The sequence below is a fragment of the Sebastes fasciatus genome, chromosome 14 (genome assembly GCF_043250625.1).
Source record: "Sebastes fasciatus isolate fSebFas1 chromosome 14, fSebFas1.pri, whole genome shotgun sequence".
Lineage (NCBI taxonomy): Eukaryota > Metazoa > Chordata > Actinopteri > Perciformes > Sebastidae > Sebastes > Sebastes fasciatus.
Window position 1 is genome coordinate 28212094 of NC_133808.1, and position 27636 is coordinate 28239729.

General features: G+C 43.1%; 1 protein-coding gene across 5 annotated transcripts in view; it reads right to left on the reverse strand.

Moving 5' to 3' along the window:
- The window catches only part of kdm6a (lysine (K)-specific demethylase 6A), a 46203-nt gene that overhangs the window by 15387 nt on the left and 3180 nt on the right, over positions 1-27636 (reverse strand). For 4 of the 5 annotated variants that reach the window (XM_074657701.1, XM_074657700.1, XM_074657699.1 and 1 more), the window contains exons 3-11: positions 25671-25779; positions 25156-25205; positions 21107-21165; positions 14912-15032; positions 9385-9439; positions 8891-8925; positions 4544-4637; positions 1056-1182; positions 119-217 (exon numbers count right to left, since the gene is read on the reverse strand). In XM_074657701.1, coding sequence (XP_074513802.1) covers positions 119-217; positions 1056-1182; positions 4544-4637; positions 8891-8925; positions 9385-9439; positions 14912-15032; positions 21107-21165; positions 25156-25205; positions 25671-25779 — 749 coding nt within the window. Of the gene's footprint in view, positions 1-118; positions 218-1055; positions 1183-4543; positions 4638-8890; positions 8926-9384; positions 9440-10643; positions 10768-14911; positions 15033-21106; positions 21166-25155; positions 25206-25670; positions 25780-27636 lie in introns of those variants that run through there. The other variant, XM_074657703.1, reaches the window with a different exon arrangement.

Sequence of the window (27636 nt, forward strand, 5' to 3'; positions counted from 1 at the left end):
GTATCCTTGAACTGTTATAAACCAGATATTTCTCTCTCTCTCTCTCTAAGAAACTTAAGATGATAAGAAAAGCGTTAGCACCACAATGCATCTCAGTATAATGACATGCTACACGTACCCTATGGAGCACCAGGTGTCAGCACTGGCTTCTGACTTATCAATGGACTGACGGTAAGAGATGAAGGCATCCTGCACCTTCCCAATACTGGAGTAGCACCTGGAGGAGAGAAGGTAAAGAAAGAGAAAAATGCATGAGATATGAGAGACAGAGGCAGAGGAAAACATCTGCTCACATGTATAAAAAAAGAAAGCAGAAAGTAGAGCAAATAAACTTGTTGCAATGAAATTAATTCCTACATTTGCTAACAATTCCAGTCATCTATCCGGCTAAAGTCCTAGCAACTGAGGGTCCGCAGCGTTGAAGGTATGAACTGGCTTTAAAGGCCCCGACACACCAGGCCGACGGTTGGCCGTATGCAAATGTCGGTGAGCGTCTTTTCAGTCTAGTTTTTTGCAGCGTGTCCCACACCTTCAGCTCTAGTCTAGATAAGGAAAGGTGGGGTGTCTATGCAGGTCAAAGGGTAATTCTTATACACCAACATGTTGAGGGTCTTCTGCAGACTGTTTAGTGTAAAAGGGGAATAACAGCTGACAATGCAGACAGCTTTTTTAATAGCTAGCCTTGGCTACATCCTGGCTAACACCTAAAGGGACAGCAGGGGGGTTTGTACGCTTATCCATTCAAACACCTGTGTGCATTCAGCCTTCAGCTTATTTGCCCCCCAGGAGGAACCCAATTCAACGGCACAGGAACAAGAGAATTTGGAGAGAAGCCTGTGCCTCCATTGGGCCGACGGGGCATTAATCACTGCCGACGGTATCCAACCAACAAGAAAAAGCTCATGTGGCCGAGATGATTATCATAGCACGCTGGCAGATGGCTTCTAGGTAAAACAAACAGTCTAATCTGGACTCACAAAGCGTCCCGGGCTCTGACAGGTTGGAGGCTAGTCCTGCAAAACACACACACACACTCACACCCTTGTTTGTCTTACCTGCCGAGAAAGTACCAGGACTGGCCCGAGTTTGGGTCTGCTTCTAGAGACTTCTGCAGACACTGGATGGCATAGCTGTCCTTGGTGCCTTTATCCCCCAGCTGCTCCACCGTGTGATGCATCCAGCCTGGAAGAGCAGAGCAACAGATCAGGGGGGGGAGACTAACACAACAGCTGGCTTTGCTCTTGCTCCTAATGTAACACCGGTATACGGAGAAGAAGCTATTACATGCAACAGCAGAATTAGAGCAGTGTGGAGTTGAATCATATGAAACAGGCCAAAGACACAATGTGTAATCAAAAAGGTAAGACCACTGTCTGATGTGCAAATGGGTTAGACTCCTAAACTAAACAAATGGCTCGTTCTTACACAGCTCGCTAAGCAAAGAGGAAGGGAGGAAGGAGGCAGACAAAGAGGGGGATGGGGTGCTCTTCACACACACACACTTCAAAAGCTCTCGTATGAACCAGTCTTCACAAACAACCCCTCCCTAAAACGTGCAGAAACACACACACTGTGCACTGATGGGCAATTTACAGCAAATAAACAATCTCTCAGGAAGACCGACGCGAGCAATCACAGACCTCCCCGGCTCTTCTCCTAATACACCTGTGGCAAGCTCCACAGGTCACCATGACAACCCCAGCAGGCTAGACTGGGAATGGTTTTTACAACTGGGTGAGTGAGTGCGGGGAGGGAGGGGCCGTCTACACACAGCGGAGGGGAAGAAAATGGAAATCTCTCTGTGTTACTTTGCACAGAAAAATGTATCCAACATTCTGGCTACACTTTCACAGCTGTGACCTTGAAGGTGATCTAAGGGGGCCACGTTCACAAAAGCGTTTTTGCCTGAAGCCAGGATATTTCTTTTAATTATTTGCAATGAGAGCGCTGCGTATTTACGTTATGCTAAAAACGGCAGCAGCATGACGCGGCGTTGAGCATCCATTAGGGCTGCACAATTAATCTAAATATCACTGAAATTGCGATATGGAGATGTTCTCCTGTCCTACACGTCATATTCTACAGACTTAAGAAAACATCTTTGTTTGGTACAGATCCCTGCAAACATCACACCATAATCATTTTTATATGTTTTTCAATGAACATGAGAATAATGTAAAATGATCATTCCCTCTAATATCGCAAATCATACCACAATTGCAATAACCGCAAGATATATTTTTTTTAATTGTTCAGCCCTAGCGTCTATTCTGCGATGAGTGCTGCACATTTTGTAGTGCACAGTCACTGTCACTTTTTACCCAGCCGTCCAATCACAGTGGAAGAGGGTGGGACATAGCCTACCAAATAGATCAAATGCGTTTTATTATGAGTATGTTGTGGTCTTATTGTGTCTGTTATGTTTTTTTATTTTATTGTTTTTATTGTGGACCAAACAAATTTCCCCGTGTGAGATAATAAATTTGACCTGAATCTGAACCAAACGATCGTACTCGCCGAGATGTTTCCTCGCCCATAAAAGCTCTTGACGCCCTCTCTCCCTCTACGTGTTTCAGTCTTCTCTTGATCCAGAGCACGTATTCTACCTTGTGCCGACATGTTTTCCGTATCATAGCAACCAAAGCATCTCAAGCTGAAAAAAACGCAGCGTCACCAAAGCGCTCTCGAGCGTTCCCAGCTGATCGTTTGCAGAAGAGCGCCTGGCGTTTTCAGCTGGACTACAACTTGGGAACAACCAGAGCAGGATGTTACCATCTGATAAACAACCAAATGCAGGTTCATTTTAAACTTGGAGCTTCAAATTATCTGCTTCATTCACCATATTTGAAAACAGGTATCATAAGGCAAATCACATTTTCCTGGCAATCAATCACCTCTCATGACGACAATAAACACAAAACTGTAGATCTACACCATTGATTTGTATTTTTATATGAATATGGAAAGCTAAACCTTTGTCCAAGCAAAAGCACTGGTCTGTTGGTTTAAATAACAGACTTGTCTGGCACTTCTTCTGCAATATGCATCATATATCATACTTTCATGTAGGCTGTAGAGGAACATCAAGGCAGTATTTTGCATAGAGGCCGAAGGATACCACAAGAAATATCCCGTCTCTACCGAGACAACAAAGAGAGAGAAAATAAAAGAGCATAAAAACACCAGTTGCACGTCCTCAAACCCAAATTGATTTATTCAACTCCACACTGGCAGCTCTAACGTTAGCTTTCAGTGTTAATGTCAGAGAAATCTGTGCCAGTAATATGAATCATGAATGTAGAATTTCTACGAACAGAATTTAAAAGGTGCTAAATGCGAGATTGGGAGCATTTCTATTGCCTCCACAAAGCTCTCAACATGGCGACGATTGAGTTGGCGGTTCACAGCTAACGGTGCTAACAGCGAAAACAAAGGCAACAGTGCTGACAGAGCTAACAGTGTCAACCTGAGGGGGGGACCGGAGGGTGGGGGCTACACTTCCAAAACGTGATGGCGTAGTAACCGCCGTATCAGAGCAATGCAAAGCGGCGGCCGTGAGCTAGCCTGTGGGGCACGCTCACATGCACTAAAAGCATGCACGGCTGTCCCGGCAATGTCAACAAAGCATGGAGAAGCTCTGATTACAACACACACAGAGGGAGAGCAACTTCATTCTCTGCTCAGGTAGTCATTACTCCTCTATATCTTCACATAACAAATAGTTGTTTGCTGCTATATGAATGCTCTGGATATCATATAGAGCACCTTTAAAGTCTGGTTAATTTGAACTGTCATAATAAGTCACAGCACATTTACATTAGTTTGACCATTTCTCAGCTTTATGTGGTGTCACCTGTCACTGTGCATCACTGTAATAAATACCTTCTTGTGTTGTAAGCTGGAAAAACCTTTCTAGATGATCTCAAAGCAGATGAGCTAACCTCACTGTTTGCAGTGTTTTTTAGTTGGATCCCACATAAATCAGCACAATCATATTCCTAGTGTACAAGTTACACATTACCACATTTGTCATGCAAAGCTCAACAAATTATTTCACATTTGCAATAGATGTTTTTTCTTAAATTAACATCGCAGTAAAACTTAAATCAACTCTGAAATTATCTCCAATCATTCCAGCGCGACTACAGAGTAAAATGTGTTTCTGTGAGATGATATTTAGGAGCAAAATAATTCTCTAAATCAACTCTAATCTTTACCAAACAATTCATCATTTTGCATTTCAGTGCACGTGTGTGTCTAAACCCGGTGTGGGGGAAGGGGAGAAAACAATGCTCCGCTGCAGCACACACGCTCAAACCAGCACTTTGAAAAAACAGGTAGAAAGTAGCAGAAGACTGTGACGTGAAATCTAATGTGGCGGCCAAAACGCCAAAGCCCAGAGTACACTCCTTCTTCCGTGATCCTTGGCCATACAAAATAGTTCATGATACAAGAACACCAATACGTTTACACAACTTTCAGCCAGTTAGATTGCACATGTGGAGGCGAAGAGTATTAGCCAATACGAGCGAGGGAAACTCACCAAGTTGTTGCAGTGTGGTCGCCTTCACCTGTGCAGGAAGATTTTCCGTCTGCAACAGACTTTCATACGCTTCCTTCGCCGCTCTGTATTTCTTCTGCAGGCAGAATGAGAGAGGGGGAGGAAAACGAGAGGAGAGAGAGACGGAGAGGTTGTTTAAGCCAGACAGGAGGGTCAGTGTGTTTTATGGTTCTATCTGGACAGACACAAAGAGTCTTAAGACCTCCTCACACTCGTAATGACCAGCCAGACGCACACACACACGGGGGAGGGTCAGCGTGGAGGAGGACAGGCCAGACTCAACACGTCTGGCAGGTTTAAGTGTGTAGGTGTGTGTCCACTGCAGTACACGCTTTGTGTTTTTGGGGGGAAACCTGAGCTGGCTGGTCGGAGGTGAGCCCAATGTTTGTTTTAACTTGCCGACCTTATTGACCTTGAGTCTGAACCCATACGTAGAGGTGTGTGTGTATGTGCATAGTCTTCTCTTATCAGCTCAAACACAGTCTTCTTAAAAGCAACCCGCCCACATCTCTGCAGACCCTGAAGCTCCAAATGTCCCTGTGTGTGTGTGTGTGTGTGTGTGTGTGAGGGTATAAGCACACACACACACACACTCCCTGTCTGGTCCTGGACTCTTCCTGTCTGCACACAATAAAGACACCTCAGGGTAAACACTGACACTCGGGGCACATAAATGAGAGAGGCTCTTAGTGGTTCCTTCCTGCTTAGAGTAATGATCGCCATCGAGCCAGGCCCGGGCCAGACGACAAAGACTGATATGACAGAATATATGAATAGCTGTTTCCCCCGATCAATTCAAAGAACTCATTACGAGTAGAGATTCACTGAAATAAAGACATCATGAGTCAAAGTGTTTAGGGTTTTATGTCAAGACTTTAGTTTTGAGTGAAATGCTGTTGTTGCTGCAGACTTAAACCTTCCTGCATGTCACATTTTCCAAAGACCCCAGAACCCGATGTAATAGTAGTAAGCAAAAAAATGAGCATCAAGTTGTTTCGATATAAGGAGATAATGGAAGAGGGGGAAAGACTTTTTCATATTGGGACACTCTGGGTGTTTTATTCCATTCGAATCATGAGCCCTGTTCAGACCTGGCATTAACATGCGTCCTGAGTGACCATTTGCGATTGGATCTCACTTCTCCGCTCTATATGCATATAAACATGTAGGAAAAACAAGGTTAGGGAGGCCTCTGTGCTGCCGACATCGCTGTCTTTGCATCATGACAGATGATAATAATGCACTTCCCATACCTATAGTCTGATAGTCAGTAGATATGTAGCCTACAGATAAGATATATTTTCTTAGAATACAGTCGTACCAACAGGATATAGCAGTGCGCAGAAGCCATTTACATGCCACGAGGCAGACAAGCGCTCGTTCGTTTCATTGTGTTTGAAGTCGGTATTTCTGCACTGTTGCAGATAAAGATCAGGCTACACTAATATTATTAGTATTATACTATTTGTAGAATGGAAGACTCCAGTAGTGGCTGCGTAGGATTGGTTTCTACTTATGTCATCCAAACATTCCCAATAACTCCAGAGCGTTGTGAAGTCCAAAAGTCAAAATGTATTGAAAAAAAAAGATTCACAACATGTTTACAACATTTATCTAACAAAATAGATTTGCTTCAATCCATATTTGTTGGCATTTAGCCTTTCAAAAACATTTTCACTGCTGTCAAAAAAACTGTTTGCTCTCCCACTGTATTGACGGAGCGGTCTAGAAGCAATCTAACAGCACCATAAATTACATTTATATAACCACAATAACACATCATCTATCTATCTTTCTTTTTTTTTTATGGTGATGACGACAGACATTCAAAGCTTCATTCGAAAGCCTCAATAGAAGCTTTGAATGTAAAAACACATGGACATTCAGTACAGCTCCATTAAACAGTCATTCATTTTTTCAAGTTTAAGTTTAACACCTTGTCTCTACCAGCTGTGCAGTAAAAACAGCATGTCAGCAGCACGACAGCAGGAGCTGCAGGCCTCCATCAGTGCCTACACTGAATCTGGTCAGCTACAGTACCGCTGCACATTGTGACGACTATCACAGTTCAATACAGAACCATGTACTTATACGTTTAAGTGAATGAAAAAAAATTATATGAGGCCTAAAATGACACCTTGGGTTGCACTTATGTGAACAAAGCACGGGTGACAGGTGGTAATGTAGCATGAACTCTAAGCAGCGTCCAAAGTCCCTCAGACTTAGTGTTACTTAGATTTACACCTGAGCAGAGCGGGACTGCCGTGAGAGAGACGACGCGTTAGGAGAGACCAGTTATCAAAACAAAAAAAATTACCATTAAAGAAATCAAAGTAGACTGAACTTAGTGTTGAGTTGGTCTCAATTCCAACAGTGGGGAAGTGAGCTGGAATAACTGATGCTATAAGTAGTAAGGTTGGTGGAAATGTGAAAAAAATTGTGAGTGATGGATCCAAAGCTTTGCTATAGTACTGTTGCTATGGTTACCTGTAGTTTCAATAACTGTTCTTAACATGTTTGCCAATACACATTCTTAACGGATCTAATCCTTACAACCTCGTCGGTGGAGGATTTACAACCTCATATCTTCGAGCTGAGTTTCATTCATAGTTCTGTGTGCTTTAAATCAATGAGCTCATGAGCAGCGTGGCTGTTCTCAGGAATGCTGATGTGTCATCCACTCAATAATAACAACAGTCTCAGCAGGCGGGCTGATGTAGTAACATTACACACACGCAAGCACTTTAACATCAGAAGCATGCAGTGCCAACAAGCTAGAGACATTAGTGTTTAACATGGCCACAGCTTAACATACTGGTCAATACAGTTTGCCGATTGTGAGCAGTATTGCTCTGCTAAACTCCATCTATAGAGAAGCTTTTCATTTGATCAACACCCATTGAAAGGCCGAGAGTAGGACGATTATTCCCTTGTGTGTAATTCAAACTTTACATCAGCTCAAAGAAAGTTAACAGATCGGTGTGCAGCAAACTGCTCCCAGGTTCTCTTACTTAAGCAGAAAGAGACACCGGAGGGTTAAAGTGGGGGACTTGCAGGGCTGCATTACATTAAGCATTATGAATGATGTTAAAATTCATGCTGAAAATGAATGAAATATAATCAAATAGGAAAAAATCTTTTACTATTGTCTGCAGGATTTAAAACCAAAAATTCGATATATACAAAATGGTTTACCGTAAAACTGCAATTAAAGGCCCGGCTTTTATTTACTTCAATCACTGAACTCAACCAGCGTATATTTGGGACAGGCCTTTAAATCGTTTCGCACAAAACTGTTGCTCATCAGCATGTGCTCAACATGGGAAATACTATCAAATGGTGTATTTAAAACAGCATGAATGTTAGTTGGAATAACATATCAATTACAAATCATTCATTTGATCTAGCTCCGAGACAGTCAACAACAATTGTTTTTTTACGGCACCTGGAACACCACCTCTCGGTATCCTCTTAAAACTCACCTCATTTGGAATACCAAAAACAAAAAGAGGTGAAAACTAAACAGAGAAAGGTGGGGATACTTCTATTTTGTAGCGAGCAAGGTTTGATCGGTGGACCCTTACGTACTAAAGGAATATAAATAATCAAGTAATGGACACATATTGAGACTTTATGACCGCTTCAAAAGGTAGAGTCACCACTTTTTTTCATCTCTCTTGTTTTATCATGCCGGTAAATCTGAATGAATTATACTTTGGTGCTCATTATTTCCATAAAATGAACTGAACGATTGAATTGTGGAGAATCTACCCGATCTAACGATGTGTAACGTCCATATTGACAAAAGTTACTCAGCGTCTAATTTAGACCTGCGTTTATTTGTCAAAAATGTGTTGCCAAACAAAAGGGCGTCTAATTGGGTCTCTGCTTTTAATTGAAGTTTTATGGTATTGGTGCAAAAAAAAAGTTGTAACCTAATTCACTGACTTCAGTCAAGAGAGAGACTGACTACTTATTGCTTGGTCAACAACATTGAGGACCGTGTGTGTGTGTGTGTGTGTGTGTGTGTGTGTCAAGGCAAGATCAATTATTGCTCAATGATTAGTGAATTCTTTTAAATCCACTAACGTTTAACCACAGGACCTTGAGAGTTTTAAAGATACTATGAGAGCTAACAGCACTAAAAAACATTATTAGTAAAAGAGATTTGAGAAGTTTGGTCAGACTCAGAGAGCAAAAAGGAATCTTGAAGGAAACCTTCAAAAGGAAATGGGAACAATGCTTGTTTTAACCTCCAGAGCTGTCTATACAACAGTTTGTACAACATTAAACTGCACTTAATTATAGATATTAGAATTGATTGCTTACCTGGATCTCATACAAGTGAGCAATGTGGAACTGAACTGTGAACAGAAAAAGAAACAGAGAAGAGAAGAGTTAAAAAAAAAAAAAAAAATCAGGGTTAATATAAAGTCACCCCGGCGGACCTCAGCGGGTACAGATTGCAAACAGTATGGAGCGCAGATGGGAGGGGGAGTAGGACAGTTTCCCCAGAGTGTACATGTAATCTGAAATCACAGTGTGTATGTGCAATGTGCTCGCAAGCACTTCCAGTTCTCTCTCTCTCTCTCTCTCTCTCCATGTGCTGTCTCCTAGGCAACCCCCGTCTTGGGCAGAGTCAGCAGGGAAACGGCAGCGGAGAGGAAAAACTGCTCTCTAGAAATATTCCTGTGCCCTTTCAATATGTGCCGTCTACCACTGACTAGCTGGTGCATCAAGTCTAATAATGCATTTGCACACACAGCAGCAGCGTGTGGCTGCTTTCCATGTGGCCCTCTGGCAGTCGGAGCGATAGTACTTACTTTCAGCTTTGGACAAAGTGCAGAGATTGGAGTCGATCAAAGCAAGCTGAAAATGCTGCGGAGAAGAAGAAAAAAGAGGTATTTAATTATGTTACTAATACAAAAAAAGTGATTGCAGGATAAAAATAAACACCTAAATCCTACTAGGATAGATCTCAGAACATAAAGCACTGATGCTTGTAGGGAAACCAGGTTGAAATTCTTAATCTCCTCCATCCGATCTGCTACAGATCCACAACAAACCATGAATGAACCCTGCTGACCGTAACATGAGAGGACACTGATAGCTGGGGGGGCTGAACCTTAGATATTCTTGTCTCTGGATCACTCATCTTCCCTCCTTCCTCGTGTGCAACCAGACGACACAGTCCTCATAATGACACACTGATATATCCTGTAGTTATAGTGTCATCCTACCACATCATGTGTAAGACAGTTGCCGGGTAAGACAGATGTCTGCAGAGGCTTAGCCGGGCTGTCAAGGCGTGGCGCGCTACTAGCCAATATCTCCATCCAGGGTCATTGAACAGATTAGCCCGGGAGTGCATCACACAGCTGCAGGGACAACTCTCTCCCTGGGGGGTTCTCCTCTGGCCATTCTCCTGACCCCCCTTAGGGCCGCCATACAGCTCCATTACTTCCCTCACATGTTGGTAAGCCACCATCATCCTGACCTTATGTTTGCATCAGAAATGTGCACAGCAGATTTAAATACCAGCAGCTGAAAGGTGAAAAATATATAATTCCAAGCGAGGTGTCTGATGCTGTTAATCTGCGAAGGGAAGCACCCATAGGTGGCTTCAAGGTGACAGTTACTAAAAGCTGCACCAATACAGTCACACGCGGCTTCATGCATTTAAAAAGAATAAAAAAGGCACCACCACCAGCAGCAGCAGTGTCTCTTCTATCTGGGTCAGTAAAAACTCACAGCTCTTGAGCATCCTCAAACTGCACACATGAATCCAGCACACAGTTAGAGAACAGACTGTACTGCCGGTGCTGCCGTTCTCCATCGGTCAACTGTAGTGGATTTCTAAGAAGAAAAAAATGCCGGTACCTTAAAGTCAAATATCAATATCTGCCTCCAAGGCTGCTGGGGCAAAAGAGCTTCACACACACACACACACACTCTGGAGCTTGCTTCAACAAACTCCTTTTGAGCCACAAAACATCAGACACACTCATCACAGCCAGATTTCTAAATGTCAGAGATTGTACTCAAACACACACACACACACACACACACATACATGCGTTACCTAGATCGCTGGCACATCACACTCCTCCTGGAAGCCCACTGCATCCTCCTCCTGTAGATCTCTCCCTCCGTCTCTCCTCTCCTTCCCTTCCTTCTCTTTCACACTTGCTCTGCCACCAGGCAGATAATGCAGCAGGATTGTCAGCTTGGCATTCCACCTCCCTCCCCATGTCTCGCCTTCCTCTCTCTCTCTCTCTCTCTCTCTCTCCGTCTCTCTGCTATCTTTCTCTCCCTCTCTCTCTCCCCCTCCTTCCCCCTCTTCTATCCTGGTGTCACTGATTACTATTCAGCAGACGGCTGCAGTGGAGAGTGCAGAGATGACACACAATACCTCAAAGCTGGAACAGGCAGCACACACCACCTCTCTCTCCCCGCCTCCCCTCCTTCCTCTATCTCACCTCCTTTCTCGGCTCAAAGCTCCTCTCTATGGCTACACGGCTCTACAGAGAGCCGACTCATAACCTCACCAACATGCAGCGCACAAACACGCTCTTGCAATCTCGTTTCCCCGTCTCTCATTTGCTAAATTAGTAGCCAATGATGCAATTAAGGTAGTGTGGGTGTCTGTGTGCATCGTGGGTAAAGAAGAGAAGTTAGGTGTGATTACATGTATATGTTTGAACTATTCAAATATCCATTTTGGTGCATTATGTCCATGACACCGTGTCCTAACTGTTCGCGAGAAGTTGTAGAGTTATCTTTACGACACCGGCTCATATCGCTACAAAAATCCAAATAAGGTGGCAGCTGGCTGGAGGGAGATCATCCGATAGTTTCCTACTTGCTGTCGGCTATATTGTATGCCATTTCCTCAATATTAAACGTGTATGTAGGGCTATCGCGATGAAGGAATTTCCCCTGCGGTGATAACAATTGGCTCAACAGCGCGATATGCGGTATTATAAATAAACGTTATTGTTAGGCTATTATTAGGTATATTGTTGCTTTTTAACTAATTAATACTTGCTTATTGTTAAATGCAGAACACAGAAGGGCAATGAGGCGCTGCGTTTTTTTATTCAGCCGAGACGCTTTGGTTGCATCTGGTTGCTATGATACGGAATATCCGCAGAAGTAAAAATGTCGGCACAAGGTAGAGTACTTGCTCTTTGTCCCACCCCTCCTCCATTGTGATCAGACGGCTGGATAAATAAAGTGACACCGATGAGTGCAGCGTTTTACCCAAAGAACATTTTCAACACTCGGTGACCAGAAAAAAAAGAATATCTCGTGAAGCGCCTGCTGTTTGTAAATGTGAAAATGTGGCACTACCATTGCAAAGAATTCAAAAAAGAAAAAAACGTGAGCGTAGCGGTTGCTTGCCATCCCCTGCGGTTGACTTGTCAATATCGCGGTTATTGCGACAGCCCTACGTGTGTTTTCTGTTTAAAAAGTACAAACGTTGGGAAGTAGCAAGTACTACTCACTCATCTTAAGTGGTTAAGTTTCCAGTCTGATCTGGAGCTCACAGCTGACAGGTACGTGGTTTGTTTATATGATGTAACGTAACGCTGCTGTTAGGACACGATGTCTCTCTCTCTCTCTCTCTCTCTCTCTGTGTGGCCGAGTTCTCTGTCTTCATTACGGTTGTCGTTGAATTATCCCTCGTTCAGCTTGACCTAACGTTACATTTCCTTTTCAATCAATTAAAGTGACGTTGTGCGACACCTGTCGTGCGGTGCATTCAGTACACGCGAGGCAGACAGCCGCAATAGTATTCATTTTCATATTTTTGAATATCTGTTTTTTTACTATTTAAATATATATTCGAATCTAGAACATTCGTTGACAGTCCGAATGTTAAATTGCAGCTGCTGGCTGGTAATTAGGTTTCAGTATTCTCAGAACCTGCAGGCGTCTCATCACTCACTCTCTTCCTCTATCCGATGTGCTCCAAAGGAAAAGGGGAACGAATGGAGAGGAAGCACCATGAAACAAGCATCCTTCCTCCCGACACTCATCCTCTGCAGCAAACTGTCTGTTCCAACAATTTCCCGTTTCCCCCCCTTCTATTTCCCTCCTCTCATTTCTCCCTCTCCTACCTTTATTCAATCTCTGCTCCTTTGAACAAGCACACACCCCTCCCTGTACATAACTGGAGCAAGCATATGTGTGTGTGTGTGCTGCTGGCAATAAGCCAGGACTAAGAGGGAGGGGCGCATGCAAGGCAGAGTGAGGACGTGCAGCACGTGCAGCCCACTTAGCTCAATATTGTACCAATACACGGACCCATACACAGTGCATCATCTCCTAGACACTCTTTTAATTTTAATTGTGCAAGGGTAGACAAACTATCTAGTGCAATCCTCTTGCAATAAATACCTTTGAGAAACTTATAATATTCAGTTTGCTTGTTGAAACTGTGCCAGAGGTAGGGATGTCACGATACCAGAAATTTAGATCGTCAATACCAGTACCAGTGAAATGCCACGATTCTCGATACCAAGTCAATACCACGGTAAAAAACAAAAGTAAAACAATAAATCCCATGTACTTCAATAAACGTATACTGTATTCACCGGATGTACAACGTTACAGCTCATAATTTCCTCTGTTATCTTTTTTATATTGATGTGAAAACATCTCCTTCAAACAAATGGACTCATTCAAGCTTCTCGCCAAAATACTACATTTTACAAGAAAACATTTGAACACATCACAATGACGTTAGAATTTACCTTCGCCCAATACTCTTAACTGAATAGAGCCTGAACGCATCATAGTGTAAATCAATGGCACCTCCTGTTAACGTGAGCTGTTAGCTCCGTGAACGACGGTGCAGCTTACCGACTGCCAACAGCAAACGTTAACCAAGGCATATTGAAGGAGGCCGGGTCACGCGTCATCAGCACATCATATCTTTGGGGTACAACACATACGCAGTAAAATCTGGTCTGCACTCGCCGAAATTGAGCCAATCGTAACGCACGACCGCAGCTTCAGTTACACTGCGCATGTGTTATACCCAATACCCGAAGACCCGTGTCTGCACGTGTCCCAGCCTCCTGCAATAGGCCTTGACGTTAACTAGCTGTCGTCCTGCCGATATGTTGTTCACAATGAAGCATTATCAGGTGAAAAATAGGAAGAGAGCTAGTGAGGTCGATAGTGAGTTCATTGCGACCCAAACAAATGTGCAATCATCCCTGGTACAACGGGACGCTGTTCATCTCAAACCCTGACAGTACCTGCGATACTGTAGAAAAACGAGTATTGCCATGTTTTCAGAGTGAAATCATGCTTCAGATGTTATGCATCGACTTGGTACCGAAGTATCGGTTCTTGCGACATCCCGAGTCAGAGGTGCCGATTCAAGCATTAATATTGAATTGTATTACAACATAATTCTCTATATCAGCAACAGAATTAGGTAATTAACAGGAATTATTCCATTCACCAAATATCCTCTGAGTTTAACTGTAAAACAATGCTCTGCAAGGCTCAATATTATGCCAATGCATTAAAATGCATAATAAAAACTCCTGTGACAGAATGTCTGGAGGAGGACAAAGGCCCAGGATCAGATAGCAGTCTGTCCCTAAAGGGAACCAGGACTCTCAGACAACAATAGATCCATAGGCTCCATTCAGAAAAGCCCTTCGTTACTGCCTGCACATCTATGGCTCACAGGTGTCAGGAGATAGGCTAGTAGACGGGCTTCATGCTCAGACAGACGGGACAGATGATCCACCAGCCTTTGTTAATCTGAGGACATGGGAGGTCAAGTCTGTTTGGGCAGGAAGGAGGCTTCTATGACTGCACATCAGGGATACAATACAGACTGGCATGAATGGAAAATGATTCCACTGTGTTAATGTCGTTCAATTCAAACACACAGTTTGAAGTATGAGGAGGAGAATCCATGAACGTTAAGTGTTGGCAGATCAATTTTAGATTTGGTTCTGCAGTATTCACCAAATAGTAGAAATATTATTTAAATTACACGCACAGATATTTATTAAAAAAATATTTCTTACAACATCTGTTCCCAATTACAGCATTTTCTTCTTAGAGTATATTTATCTTGATCTCGTCCATCATGCCTTTTAACAGATCAGAGCATCATTCACAATCAATGTATCATGACACTTACACCACAAAACCTTGAAAAGACGCACGATGTGGTGTTGAAAGCTGATATCTGGTTCTAAAGCTTACTATCAGGCCCTGCTTGACCCGACCATGACCTGAACCAAAATAAACACCACGACTCCCATTTCATTCTATTACACAATGTGAGAGTTTTTTTTCCAAACCGTTTAGATTTACCTTTAAGCTTGACTCGTAGTCTGTGTTGACTTTAAACATGAGTCCCAGTCTCAGATGAATCTCTTTAGATCGAGAGAAGCCGGGGTCGATGTAAAGCACCTCCTGGAACGCTTTGATTGCCCTGAGAAAAGACACAGAAACAGAGTAGGTTTAATACAAACAGAAACATACAGTATGTATATATACACACATATTTAGGTCAACACTAATGGCGAATCTTAAAATAATCCATCTGGTTACAGTAATATCATCCCCTTGCCTCACTCTTCTACCACCTGATAAGCTGACTTTTAATCAGCTGGAAACATTCACCAGAGATGGGCAGTATCGACAAACTCAAACATTACAATATGACTCAATACTTCAACATTGAAAATATGGTGATAATCTAGGTATGACTGTAACTAGCTATCAGAAAAGATCTAACTGTAAATGGAGCCTAAATGCATTGGAGACGGAGTGAAATCTAATTTTTTTAAATCACTCTGATTGGCTTAAACGAATCAGTTCACGAGAAGAGAAACGGACGCGAGGAAAGCAAGCAAACGAGTAAAGTCAAGAGGACACACACAGAGGGCTCTTCTCATTTTTCATCTTCATCTCTTCAGATCGTTCCAATACACAGATATTTTCACAGCAACATGGGCATCTGGGATGAAGCCAAGTCGTGGTCGGCAAACGCCACTTTGTTCCATGTACGTATCATAACAACGGCTTGTATATCCGCCATCCTCAATCTTCCCGTTTCCCTTTTTTGAATGACGAATACAGACTACCGCGACCTGCTGGTGTGGAGAGTTATTTTCTCTCACGCAGACGCAGAATGTACGTCCTAACTGGCCGTCGGCTGTAGTCTTTGCGATGTGTTCAAGGGCAACTTGTCGGCCAAGTCAAAGGCGCCGCGAGGAGACACAATGGTAGGTCATCATCGCCTCTAGTTTTTTTATGTTGGGTTGGTGTGCCTGGGCCTTAAGACATTTGAAATGACAAGTGTAAAAGGGGCCTACTGGTGCTTGCATACCGTATGTAATCTTCACTTAGCTAGAACAACCAAATAAGTTCAGAAAAATGTATCACTAAAGTGTAATGCAGCCTTTATGATCGGGCTCCCCGACCGGTCCAGGTGTTTACCCGGCTGGATATCTGGGATGCATCTGTGAGCCTCTCAGCTCGCGCCTTTGAACAGTTCAAACTTAGGTGAGCAGAAAAATCAGGGCTAAAGTCGTGTAGTGTGAACTAGGCTTATTTTTTACTGAGTCAACGATCCGCAGTGACGGAATAAACATAACTGGACATGTAACATGCAACTGGATGACTGTAACTCATGGCAGAAACACTGAATTCTGAGTCCACTGCTCACTTGAAATGTTCCAAGTTGATCCACAGACAAAAAAAAAAAAGTGTAGACAGATGTCCAAACCTGGATTTAGAGCAAACTTTATTTCAAGTAGATTTCACGATTGACTCAGCACTTTCACTGCTGGAGCTAATGTTAGCTTCCCAGTCTGAATGGACAATTACTGCACAGCCCCAAATCCCTGAGGTCTTGATTCAGGGCTTTTCAGATGATAAGCTTATAATAGTGCTATGAGGTGCTTAAAAGTTTAACTGGAAGATTTGACGTCCTGTTCCCCTTAACGACCAGCTGTCAGTCATTTACACTCCACAACTGAAGAGATAGACGGTAACTACATGATGTGAAACAAGCAGCTAGATTGCGTGGAAATAGATTCACCGCAGTAAAAGGACACAGCCTACTCTTTTCAAACATAAAGAGAAATAAATATATAGTACAGTCACCAGCAAACAAAGAGCACATTAACCAGACAAGAGCCATGAGAGTCAACTAATGGAATTAACATTGATTAGCTACAGCTGCTACGGCTGACTATTGGTGCCTTCAAATGAAACTCGTGAGCTCGAGTTTACGACATGGGAAGTCGTGTACACGATATGTTTGACGTTCAAGTGGTTCATTCGTGAGAACAGCGCTCCTAAAGACGTGGGTAACATAATGCAGGAAATGCTAAGGCATAATGACAGAGGAAAAGGATGAGGCCGTTGGGAATATCAACGAAAAAGGAACTTCCATGCACCTCAGACATTTCTGACAACGTCAAACTCACGTCACAACTCCTGAACTCGGAGCTTTCGGAAACTTTCCACGTGAATACCACATGAGGGGGGCGTTCATATGTACTCTTCTCGTGAAAGCGGTAAACACGACCCCATTTGAAGGCACCATAAATGGGTGAAAGTTGTTATTACCATCTGCAAAAATCAAGTCACCTCAATTCTTTGACATCTTACAGCCTGTTAAGAAATAGTTAATAATGTCTGTGATAGTGACTCAGTGACACATTTGGTGAAGTAAAGCTTTGCGTTGACATGAAAGCAAAAGACTCAATTTGTCATTCGCTGGTTGAACTGAATGATCCGGTGTCTGCAGACTTTATCTGTAGCACGATGGCAGATAAGAGCTGAAATGCTGAAAAAGGCTGCTGCCGTGTTAGCAGCAAACTTCCTACTCCTCTCCTAACAATATTGAAATAAACAAATCCACAGAGACAAGAGCACATTAAAACAAACACAAGTTTCCAATTGAACCCACTCACTGTGTAGCTATGACAACAATGGCAATTGCATGTCAGCATGAAGCCTTTTTTTCCTGTATGAAGCACTGAGCTCACTGCTGACTGGGAGCCCCCCCTCACACACACACACACTGAACTCATTGCCCCCATTCCCTCCTCCCCGTCTCCCTGCGCCTCCTCCTCCTCCTCCTCCTCCTCGTTATCTGGTCCCTCCCTCTCTCTGTGCTCCGGTTCACCCTCTTCCTCCCTCGCTGGCTGAATCCTCAGTGAATGCTTCTACAGAATAGGTTGTGACACACAGCGTAAGGCAGACTCCGGCCAAAAGATGAGCAGAGCACTACTCGCTCCTTTAGTGAAAGGGCATCTGACAGCAAAACAATTGCACATGCTTCCAAAGAAGCCAGGCAAATAACACCATTAGGCTCCATTATATGGACGGCATTTGATGTACTGTTTGAGATTTTATGGTGTAAATGTTCCACATTCAAATCTACATGATATTTCTAAGCTAATATTTTCTTGGGGCGAACCTTGTTTTGGATGGATTTTAACCATGGAACAAACAGATATTCATCTTTAATACTATCACAACGAGCCAACATTTAGTCAGTTTCAATCAAACTCTGGTGCAGTTCGTTTGGGCGGTTCTGAGCGCAGTAATCGTACTCTGGTGCGGACCAAAACAACCGGTGCAAGACCGCTTGTGAGAGGTGATCTCAGTTCGTTTTCCAAGTGAATCAAAACGCAGGCGGCCCGATGCGGCCATTTGTTGAGATGGACGCTGGTAAACGACAGGTTAACATGAGTCCAGGACCGACCTGGACTTCTGCAGAAGTCAGATGTTTGCTTGACATCTGGGCCGAAGAGAACAGACAGAATATGCTAAATAAAATAGAATCGTGAGATACCTTAAGATTCACACCCCTAATCACAAGCTCGTACGGACAGGCTGGATAGTTGTGCCAGTGTTTAACTGTTTGCACTGAGCACCACTTCAGCCCCGTGAAGTAACATTCAACATTTGACAGCTCAGCATTCCTTTGGCCCTTGGCCTTGGGGTGACATAATCCTCTTGGCGAAACCCAACATGACACCCTCCCTCCGTCCCATTAACACAGTCCCCAGGCCTCAGAGACGGGGACAGGGGCAGGCCAATACTGGAGGCCTTCAAGGTCATGGATGAGGTAGAGGGGCAGCAGAAGGAAGACAGAGGAGAAAAGCCAGTAGAGGTGAAGGAGGTATCAGAATCTGGAGGTGAAGTGGTTTGATTCAGAACCAGTGCAGTGTGAACCGCTAGCTTGTTCTATATAACATCCAAAAACACTAAATGACCAAAGTTAAGTAGTAATCAAAACCCCCTTTCGCATAGAGATTCCACAATACTGCCGTAAAGAAGATCTGCCATTACGCCGGCTTTGCTTTTTCACACTGACCGAAACAACGCTGCCGCCCCGGTGTGTGATTTTAGACAGCAGCCGGCATCGCGGGAGCAAAAGGCGCGTGACGTTAAACACAACAGCGTCAGCGTCTAGAGTGTGTGTGCCTGTAGTCCTGCTGTGCCGGCTGTCCCTTCCACACAGACATCGTCTCTGTGACTACCTTCGCTGCCGACTCAGAGGCGGAACAACTCAGCCCCCCCCCCCCCATTCCCTCTCCATACCTTCCATACAGAACAGCGCGGCAGAATAACGGCGCAACATTCCCGCCTTGAACAGGCTGTGTGAAAGGGGCTAAAGACAATTCATTGCCCTGGTGTGACAATTCAACAAAAGTTAAATTTCCACTTGTCAAGCAGCTGGATTTCAAGCATGCAATTTGGACTGTGACGAGGTAGAGGACTGAAATGTTGACACCTCACTTTTTTACAAGCGTGATGTACAGTAATTGGAAGACAGATCATCAAGCCCATCGTAGCTATTAGCGGTACAAGCGAAAAGCTGTTAAGTGATTCTGTCAGAGGCAGCAATGCTCTGCTCCCTGTGGGACAGAGAGATGGGGTTCACTGCACACACTGTACTCCCAAAATGGTCTCTAAATCTGTATGATTAAAAGCACACGTTTGACAGCACAGTCCCCTCGAGATACTGAGCCGCAGTGGGTAGAGGGTCCATCTGGGCCTCTTTTGAGGAGGGCCTGGACAAGATCACAGGACACCCAACGATAAAAATACTGGATGTTTTGTTCCCTTTTTGGACTATCACAAACACACAAATATAGCAGAACTCCCACCACTTGTAGGGATCCAGTGATAATGGGCACATCGGGAGGTTTCTTGCAGCTTAAAAGCAGAAATCCAGGATGTTAAAATGAGCAGCATTGTTTTAAAGACTTGGCTTTGACTAGGAAAATAGACCAAAGAAATGTTGTTGTGGTAGCTTACTAAATCAGAAACACCATGCTCAACAGGCACAAAGGTAGCAGAAGACAGATAATGCCGGACCATCTGCTACAGTTTGACATATCGGAGAGACGTTTCTTCTGTCTCTACTACTCTGGCTATAGGGTTCATTTAAGGACACTTCAGTTAGTGCAATGCTGACCACAAAATCTGCTTTTATCACAACATGATGACTACAGTCGCACAAAACATAACGTATCTCCCTGCTGCCGTTTTGCCACCAATTCTCATGCAATGGACTTCAAAGCTTCTCACTTCTTTGCACAGCAACACCCCAAAAGCCCTCCATGGTGGTGGACCACCACTGAAATGTAAATTCTCCGAGCCAGGAAAGCGATGCTCCCAGTCGACTCTTATTCTTGACAGCATCGTAAAAGTTATGTTATCTTAGACTTTTATGTTTGCACTCTTTGTAAGCACAGCAATTTCCCTCGGGATGAATAAAGTTTTATCTTATCTTATAGACAACACATTTATCCTGCACATCAACTCAGCATATGACTGCAGCCTTCTGCCTGGACAGAAATCTCACCTGTAGCTCACCTTACCACAAACTATTTAGCTTGCAGGTTCAAGCTCTCCTTGTGGCTTTCTGGTTTTTTTTTTGTGGTTTTCGGACATACAGGCTTCTAACTAGGGATGTGCGTTGGTGTGAAGGAGTTCAATTCTGCCATTACATGTCACACAAAGTGCACAGAGCTGATGAAATTCAAGTGTCTCAGGACTCACGTACCATGAACAGAACTACTGGTTTACTCAGGTCCCACAGGTGACTCACACCTGAAGGAACCCATGAAGCCTTAGACAAGAGATTGAGGTTTAACCTAGCAGACTGGAAGCCTCGACCACAACAATAAAAAACAACAGCTCCAAATTTGCTGTGTTTGGATGTTTTATCTTGTTAGCTAGTAGGCTAGTCATCCATACCTCCAAGAATTCGTTGTGTTTTTAAGGGGTTTTTTTTAAGTTATGAAACATGCAACGCTGGCATCTTCACCCAACTGCTGATGGCCAGTAAAGAGCTCAAACATGTCAACTAACTACTAGTTAAGACACAATGGTTTCATTGTATATGTGTACTGTGAAATAAACAAATAAAATGGAACTACAACAGCTTTACAGTTATTACAAGGCATCTTTTAGGAACGAAAAACCACAATGATGGCATGCATGCAATTCATTATTTTTGTTTGAAGCACTTACCACTGAAATGCGTTGTAATGGAAGTAAACCATGCCGAGGCCATATAAAAAGGCAGCATCCTGAAAAGAAAGAATTAGAAAATTGTTACAACGAGCAGCACATTGTAATGATTACTGTCCACAACCTGGTAAGAAGCTAAAAGCTAGAAGTTATAACCGTGATGGTGTCATATGCATTTTCATATGTTCATTACATAAAATTACATATCTCAGTACCAATTAAAGGCCTTTACACACAAGGGGCATGATGAATTAACACTTGATAACGTCTACGATACTGCATACCAAGTTGTAGTCATGCAAGAAACAGTTTTCTAGTAGAAGAAACCATTCAAGTGACACAACCTGCTATTCCCAATGAGAATTTAACTCTTTACATATACAATACAGGGGCATTTATCTCCCCCTGGTGTAAGACACCCCAGCAAATGTTATAACTAATCAAGCAGAAAGGAGTGGGCAGTACAATCAACATATGTCAAAGTATTGATGAACATAATAACATAACAAAAGCAGACATATGGGATCGATCAATGGTCATGCATCATCATGCCCTGTTGAGAATCAGCAAGTAGCTGAGACAACATCTCAATTAATACAATTCCTTTTTCTTTCAAATAATTTTTTAAGGTCTCAAAATATCCAGTTATCATCTGCTTTAGCTAGTCTTTCATATCGAGTAATGTGACACACTATAGCGTGTAGCAGACAAGCAGTTCAAACTGATTTACTTTTCTTTTTCAAAGATTCTATATATACTTTTATAATGAAGTGCACAACCAGTTAAGAGGCATAACACATGATACAAATATTAGAGTCAGTAGAGTTACACAGCAGAAATGAGTAACACCAACTCACTGAGCATAGATCGATGCATTTCCATCATCAACATAATTATGTTGACACATCTTTCCTGCCCTTAAAGTATCCTCTTCCCAGTTAGGAAGCCGCACCAGTCTGGCTCCAATGAAAGCCCTGCGTTTGGACTCCATACTCAGGCTATTCTACATCACCACTGCTACCAAGACAAGTCTGCCCTACATCATTATCTAGCAGAGGGTATGACCTAACACCCTCGCTTCACTGTGGAGCTCTGTAATGGCGAGGAGCCCCGAGCTGTCAGGTCTGATCACAGTCCCAACTCTCAGCACCTCTGTTTAATGGCCATTCCAAACAGTGAAACATCAAACCAAACGGGCCCGTTCACCCACGCAGAGAGCACAGGCTGGACGCCATCATATCACAGCTGATTGGACAATTTAACTCCAGGCCATGAGCAGGAACTGTAGGCAATCTAAACTGAGGCCAACATTTCTGCAAATAATACTGAAACATTGTTACATCCACAATATAAGATCACGTCCTCATAAAAGTCCTATGCAGCTAAGCTCGTTGGAAATGACAAATGCTACACTACTGGCTATGGGATCTGAACTACTTTAGCGTTCCCTGGAATTCAGTTTTTGCATTCCCCCTGATCCATAGGCCAGTTTAGGGAAACGCTCTGCAGATACTACAGAACGGAGAGATGACGTGACACTTTTCATTATGCATTTATTGCTCATTACTCCTTTCAAAAAGGCTGAGCTCTGACAGTATACAGCCACTGGCTGTGATCACAGCTGCAGCTGCTCTGCCTGGCTGTGCTGGTTGAAGCTGTGACTGTGAATGCGGTTATTGCTGGGACTACGGCTGCAGTTGTGGTTGAATCTATGGCCCTGTCTTGGGTGATGTGATCTCAAGTGGACAGCTCTAAGTACATCTGTTCACCCCTGGCGTTAGAATGCGTCTCCACATGTGTATCCAGTGGCCACTTGTCATCGGATCTCACTTCCCCGCTCTATATGCAAATAAACACGTAGTAAACACACGGCTAATACAGCAGATGTTGTGACGTAATATTACAGGAATGTCAGTAGTGATATCCTACATATTCGTGGATTTGGTTACATTCTTTTAACATGAAAATATAGCCTAAGGTTTTTGTCTACCGGCGGTCCCCAGGGACCTCCGTGCCGCTACCTTTGCCAGGCAACAGCGGCGTGCAGCTTCAGAGTCGGGGATGAGAGCGAGCGAGCGAGCGAGCTGACGGGCAGGCGGGTATCAGCTCTGTGCAGAGCACCGGAACAAAAACACTGACACATCTCCGACAGGCTGATAATAATGCCCTTTGCGTGCCTACTCTGATAGTCTGTAGACTATGTAGCCTATAGATGAGATATATTTTAATACAGTTGCACCGACAGGATACAGTAGAGCACAGAAGCCGTTTCCATGCAACGAGGCAGACAAGCGCTTGCGTCTGCCTGTCTAATCACATGAAGAGCGCCGTGAGACCCCGCGGATCCCAGCGGGACGTCAGTTGAGTGGGCGGTCCTTAATGTGGCCCAGGACACATTCACGTATACACTGCTAAAAGAATGTGGCCATATCGGATCTCAATGTGTCTTGATTGCATTCACACCTGTACTTAGAGCTGTCCACTTGTGATGGGATCACCAAGGACACATCACCCTGGATATGGCTACGGTGGCTGTACTGTGACTACTCTTTACTGCTCCTATTAACATTGGCCAAAAAAGCATCGGACTTGAACATGCAGTGCTTCTATCAGATATGACAAATGTGTTATCAATAAACCACAGGAGTTCAGCAATGCGGTAGCTTCAATACAACGCTCTACCAGCACAACCATGGCAACAACCAAAGCACAGCCATTGGCTACAGCAGCAGTCTGTCTCTGTCAGCTTCGGCAGCAGTCAGTGACAGAGCTAGGTTAACTACTAAAGGCACGGTCACACATGCGGAAATGCAGGCGAGTTACCATCGCCTGCTGAGGCGATATTCGCCTGAAAGTTCACCAAAGTTGAACTCCGCACAAATGCAAAGATGCAAATGTGCTTCTTCACTGAAAGCGAACGTTTTTTTTGTCCCTTCGCTCGCATAGAACGGAAGTGAAGGGTGCGACCGTGCCTGTACTCTCCTAGTTATACATCCAACTGCAATGATACTTTAATATGAATGATCTTTTGATTCGAATCATTGACTATCAGCCCAAATTAGTATACATCACTATTTTACTTCATCTGCAACAGTGGGTTACTGTCTGAGGCTCGTTTCATAGTAATGGTCAACCTGAAGATTTGCATTATTCTGTTACTAATGTGCCACACGTTAAAGCCCTGACACACTGAGTTGACAGTCAGCCGCTCTTGAGAATCTGTGGACTTCCACCGCCCTCAATTCTTGCATTGTCTCTTGGGCACACCCTCTCCCTGTGGCCTTACATGAACTGAACAGTGTAGTACATCCATGTGTCCTATAGAATATAATCAAATACATACAACAAGCTGACAACCAGCCCAATCTTCTTGTGTGCACAGCACTCAAATTACAGTACATTTGGTCTGCAGATGTTGTCCATGTTCAGCGCTCTCTGTTTTTCATTGTTTGGCTCTGTAGATCAGCTCATTCGGATATTAATTTAAACAGCTGTGACATTACAGTGCAGAGTTGCAGCTTTAAGAGCGTCTGAGGACAGTCACATTCTTATTGGGTGAACAATGCATAAAAAGTGACCCAGTTTTAGGGCACTGCAGCAGAAAGATGATCCTAAACGTGTAGTTGTCATGGCTAAACATTGCCGTATTATTAATTGGCCGATTCAGTCACCTGACCACAATACATTTAAGCATGTGTTTCACTTGCTGATGACCAGACGTAAAGCAAAAAGTAAGACATGAAGATGGCTGCAGGCCTGACAGAGCAGCTACTTCAGCTACCGACTATTATTTGCAATCATTAAATAAAATGAGATTATTTAAGTTTACACCTAAAACTGTGAGACTATGTATAAAGAGACGTGTGTTACTATCCTGGCATGTTTGGACTGCTCTGACTTCTGTCTGTAGTTGAGTGAACACTGCAATGAAGACAATGCAGACTACACAAATGACTGTTTAAAAGGCCGAAAAGAATAGTGGCTCCCCAACAAACAGCGCCTGTAATATTGTATGTTTTATTCCAACATGTATTGTTGTGCAAACTCACCTTCCAGTAGTCCGACTGTAAACTGAAGTACCTCTGGTATGCAGATAATGCTGAGAAAATGGTGCGATGAATAAAAGAATGTGATGCAGAAAGAGGGAGAGACACAGAAGGAGATAATGAGCAGTTAGTGACAAAGTTAAATGCTCAAGATATTCAACTCAGCTGCACTTTTAACACTTCTCAGCGGGAAATGTCTAATCAGAATAATCTTTTGTCAGCAGGTTTTAGCAGTGTTACCAAAATAATGAGGGTAGAAAATCAAAGCAACAGCAGCGCACATCAAATGACTCCTCATGAAAAAAAACTAGCTATCAATTCTTCGTTTGGATCCCCATTAGCTTCCACAAAGTGGTCCCTAGTCTCCCTGGGGTCCACATAAAAACAAACAATTTAAAACCACACAGTATCAATACAACAAGAGGCAGAACAAGCCAATACAAATATCAGAAATGAATCGATTGATCCTGAGATACAGATTTGAAAGGAAAGAAGGATTTACATATTGAGACTCTCACCTTTTGGATAGTCCTCCAGCAGGAGGTTGAAGTGGCCCAGCTGGCAGAAAATGTCAGGGTCCACTTTCCCCTCTGCTTTCAGGATGAGGGCACCGTAGCAGCTAACAGCCTAAATGAAAGAACGACAGCAGTGTAGAGAGTTAAAGGGCTGCTACACAGCTGCAATGAACAATACAGAGTTAAATGGTTGAATGCATATTACACAAAAACGATCAAGTTATAAAGGGTTGGTATGGCAAGCAAATTTTAATTACAGCTTGACCTTAATGTTGGGTTTATTAGAGCTGAGGATCAGACACAGCTGACTGACATACTACCAAAGGGGTGCGTTTCCAAGCCTTCCAGGCCTGTTTTGCATAGTACCAGCTCAATGCCCAAATACGGACCTTCAAACAACGGCTAAACAAATTACTCTTGCTAGCCCATAATGCAGCCACTGAACAGGAATTACTAGTGAGTGTGACTGTGCGTGTGAGTCCACAAAATAATTATGTTGGATGCAATATGTCATAATAGAATATCTAAATAGAAAATCCGTTAAAAAAAAGGGGTAATTTTGTGTTGAACAGAGCATCTCCTTCAGCGTATGCTAATCTTGTTGAGCTTTGATGTCACAAAAAATAAATAAACTGGACACCAACTACAACTCTCTAAAATGAAATTATTTCACCAATGTATTTGTCATAAATCTGAAAGCCTAAAGCAAAGGACTAGGTGAAATGAAATCATTGATTGTACTGTGACATACTGATTCTAGTACAGTTCTGCATGCTCTTACATTATATTCTTGCACCGCTCTTTCAGAAGTTTCCCATAACTACTTTGTGTTTGTAACATGGTAGGTGATGCACTCAGGTATCCAGTATTGCAAAAGAAGACGAAGATCCCTTTGGGCTGCACGATTATGGCCAAAATGATAATCATTTTGAACAATACTAAGATGATTGCTGAAAGAATCAAACTAAAATCACGTTGTGATTAAACCCTACCTCACAGAAGGAATCATTCACCAATATGCCATTTCCTCACACTTCCTTGTCATGCGGCAAATAAAAACCATGCATTATTACACACATTTTTGGGAGTGCTGGCATAATGCCATGCTGCTCTTCTGCTTATGAAACAGGGGTTTGCTAGCAGCAGAGCACCCTGCAGAGGCAGAGACGGTATGATTCAGCAAACAAAACAATGCACCTATCCTGCAGTTGTGAAAACTACTATATTGGGATGGTACTAATCTGTATCAATTCAACCTCATGCTCAGCTAATAATCTCCCTTCCCCCCACATTATAAAATGGTAGAGTCCAGAGAGAGAATGTCAATCTTTATTTGAAATCAATATTTATTTATTCCACAAAATGTGACCCACACATACAGCCTTATGCATGTGATGTTATCACAAAGAAAGATCCCACAATCAGATCTTATAAATGTTATGATGCAGATAGGCCTGTCTGTGCAGATATCCAGCAGAGTATGAAGGACACTGACAGCAACAAAAAATGCCAATAAACGGAGAGCATGGCTCAGCCTAAATCTGAAAGTACACCCCCTAAACAAAAATAATGTTACCAACTTCAACAAGAAAGCCACATGTTGAGGAGGACACACACATCAAACACACAGGCGGTGGTTAACATGTTCTGCATGGACTCGACGTGTGTGTGCACCAAACACTCACACACAGTTAAAGAGGCTGCTTCTGCTTTATAATTGATCAATATCAATCAATCAATATTAATCTGCATCAGTTCAACCTCATGCTCAGCTAATAATCTCCCTTCCCCCCACATTATAAAATGGTAGAGTCCAGAGAGAGAATGTAAATATCAATATTGATTTATTCCACACAATGTGACACACACAGCCTTATACATGTGATGTTATCACAAAGAAAGATCCAACAATCAGATGTTATGATGCAGATAGGCCTGTCTGTGCAGAGTATGAAGGACACGGACAGCA